The sequence below is a fragment of the Temnothorax curvispinosus genome, unplaced genomic scaffold (genome assembly GCF_003070985.1).
Source record: "Temnothorax curvispinosus isolate PA1 unplaced genomic scaffold, ASM307098v1 QBEX01002985.1, whole genome shotgun sequence".
Taxonomy (NCBI): domain Eukaryota; kingdom Metazoa; phylum Arthropoda; class Insecta; order Hymenoptera; family Formicidae; genus Temnothorax; species Temnothorax curvispinosus.
The window spans coordinates 1-3,376 of record NW_020212765.1 but is presented as its reverse complement, the minus strand read 5'-3'; the positions used below and the strand labels follow the sequence as shown (position 1 = coordinate 3,376).

The 3,376-nt window shown below is 27.1% G+C and overlaps 1 protein-coding gene across 1 annotated transcript; it reads right to left on the bottom strand.

Moving 5' to 3' along the window:
* Window positions 1-104: 104 nt before the first annotated feature.
* On the bottom strand, window positions 105-2,634 carry LOC112452129 (the record flags this gene model as incomplete). Its single annotated transcript, XM_025012196.1, has 5 exons — window positions 2,327-2,634; window positions 1,440-1,660; window positions 1,173-1,366; window positions 845-1,046; window positions 105-423 (listed from the first exon to the last, which is right to left on the bottom strand). Coding segments are annotated over exons 2-5 (869 nt in total), but the record flags the coding sequence as incomplete, so codon positions are not given.
* Between the last annotated feature and the right edge of the window lie 742 nt (window positions 2,635-3,376).

The following is a 3,376-nucleotide window of genomic DNA, read 5'->3' as shown; positions in this document are numbered from 1 at the left end:
TGGCTTATTTATACCCAACTCGTCAATATTAGTCAATATTTTCTCTTTTAAGCCAAAACTGCAATAATGCACGATATAGCGAATTCCAACGGGTTATCACTGGCCTTTTCAAACTCTGACCAAGAACTTCTTTTAGTTTTTCATATTTTTTTGGAGAAAGTTGCAAATTCCATAGCTCATTACAACGTTCAAACATCATCTGAGTGTAAGCTGAATTCAATTCTTTTGATGATTTTATGAGCGAAATTACGTCACTTGTAGCCAGAAGATTCAAAGTATGGCTAGCACAACGAAAATGCTGTGGTAATATTTCTTCTGAATGATTATTAGGTTTCTCTTCAAATAATTCGAGTTCAGCATGCTCTTCGTTTTCTAATTTTGTCTCAAAGTTAGTACCGACCTCTTCGTCATCAAAAATTTCTTCTGTAAATGTCAAAACATAAAATATTCAACTAAATGAAATAGAGAAGAAAATTATAATTCTACTAGTGTATAAAAAAGAGAATAGATATATTCTTATAAAATGCATGGAAAATATTTTGTAATCAATAAATCAGTCATTGTCATTTCTTTTAATTAAAATAAAAAATACACATTATTAATGGTCAAATTATAACCAAATAATGAGTAAATTATAAAAAAATTTTAAATAAAATTTTTTAAATTGTAAAAAGTCAAGTGTAAGCTTACATAAGTTTGTCGAAATTTTTCAATGTAAAGGTACAGCAAGCAAAATTAAGTATTGAGATCTAATTTTAGAGGGAGGAGGGATACATTTATCTATAAAGACTATAATCAATTATAAATGTAGACATTTTAATATTTACCGGAAAAAATGAGTCACTTAAATTGACTCCAAATTCGCGAAACGCTTTCACGAAATTCGATCCGTTGTCTGTTACTGTGGCAATTATTTTATTCTTATTAATTCCAAATGAAGTATGGATATCTTCAATCAAACGAGCGACTCTATCGTATGAATGTGTGCCACTGAATCTTCGACATGCTATTGCATATGATTTACGTTCCATCGTTTGCTTGCCAATCTTTAAACCAATTAATAAAAATTTATAAAATCTCATAATAAAAATTATAAAATGACATAATATATAAATTTAAAAATTTTTTTTAAAACAGCAAAAGTAATAAAGAACTAAAGTTATTTATCTTACCCAATGAACAGTCATTCCTAAAAATCGTCGACTTTGACAAGACCACACATCTGCTGTCGTACAAACGTGTTCAGTTTCACTAATCATTTTTTTGATAGAAGAAATGTTCTCTTTAAATGTTTCGTGTATCCTACGTTCGACAGTTCGAGCAGATAGATGAGTAAGACGTTTGCCACCTTTTTTAATTTCCATATCTATAAAAAATTATAACTATAAATTCTATTTATTAGTTAATTCTCGAAATAATAATTTGTAAGAATCAATTACCATCAAATATTTTTCTAAATGATTTCGAGTCCACAATGCTGAAAGGAACGATGTTTTCTAGGATGTAATTTATCACGTTTTCCTCAAAGGAAAAAAAAAGGAAAAAACTGTGCCTGAGAAAAATGGCAGTACGTCTTATACTGCTCGGCTTCATGAATAACTTTTATCTTTTTTTGTTGAGCATATTCTTCATATTCGTCACGCTTGTGTTTGTGAACTTTCTAAAAGGAAGTATAAAATTGTTACAAAAATTAAATCTTGCAATTATAAACACTTTTTATTGGTATTTTTTATACGGCATCAATAAATTTAATAAATCAGTATTTTAAAAAAGTATCAATAATTTTTGTTACAATTTACCAAAGATAATGGAACAAAAAACTATAATTTTCAAGCTTACAATATTAATTTACTGTTTTAAGACAAAAAGCCATATATTGTTAAAATTGTAATTAAGAAAAGTGTGAATGAGTTTATTTTTTACCGTTAACACCCATAAAATTCCCACTACTGTGATTGTATATCTTTAATTCGTCTGGCAATATTCAATAAAAAAAAAAACATATTGGTTATGCATATCATTATTGCGTTATAATTCACGAAATTGTAAAATATACGAATATTTAAAGACGTATTAAAGATATTTCAAAGTTTTTCTGCGTAACTAACGTCAAGTTAGAAACGTTAAAAATTATTTATAGCAAGAATTATCTGAATAAAAGACAAATATGAATATGGACACATAAAATAAAAATTCACAATTGTTTGTTTATAATTATTATTATGATTAAATTATAATTGCTGTGTTGGGATAAAGTAAAGCGTGCAAAGCACGTATAATTCATCTCGTAGTATAAAAAAGTAAAAGTATAAAGCAAAATTTTTACCTTAATGTGTGACACGTAGTTCGAGGGAATCTTCAGTGAACCGTTGGTGGTATGAAATTTATTATTTTCTTTCTTACATAATTGGCATATGCCAACTATCGTGCCAATGAGAGATGATTTGTATAAATCAGGTGAAAAGTATGTACCATCAAGGTACGCACGACGATTGCACTCTTTTAATAATTCTCTTTTAATTTTCTCTACATTTTGCACAACACCTAATACTACTGGAGTCTCTCTAACTTCTTCTCTAATTTCTTGGTTAGAAAAATCCTGGTTCGAGGTTATCAGGTTTTCGTCCCTCGACATTTTAGATATAGCTCTACACAAACAATCGTACACAGTTGGAAAATTTGTGTTAAATATAACATAAATCACATGTCCAAAACAGTCCACTCAAATTTTTGTGTTAATTTAACATAATATGCATGTGTTAAATGGTAACATTGATATTATGTTAATATTTCAACAGAAAAAAAATGTAATTTTGATCGTAATTTGAAGTTAATTGTGTGTACAAATAACATAACTTTTATGTTGAAAATAACATATAAGAAATGTTCTTTTTACATTTTACAAATGTAACAACTCAAACTTTTGATTAGTATAATGTGTAAAAGTTACACAGTTTATTTGTTAAAAGTTTATTTTTTAACAAAAGATTTATGTTAACGTAACATTTTATTTTTGTTAAGTGTAAATATAAAAAAATGTTATTTTTACATTCTAAAAATGTTAATTTTTTATTAATATACATTAGGGTAATTCAAAAAAACTTTTTTTTAATTTTTCGCGACGCACCCCAAAATATCAAAACTTATCTAAAAAAAGAATTTTCTTCAAAAATTTTTTTAGGTAAGCTTTGATATTTTGGGGTGCGTCGCGAAAAATAAAAAAGAAGGTTTTTTTTATTTTTTTTAATCACCCTAATATACATACAGGGTATTGATAAAACTCGGATATATATGAGTGTGTGTGTGTGTGTGCAAGGTGTTTCATTTTAAATGGCAATTTCAAATATCTCTTTAACAATACATTTAAAAATTCAGA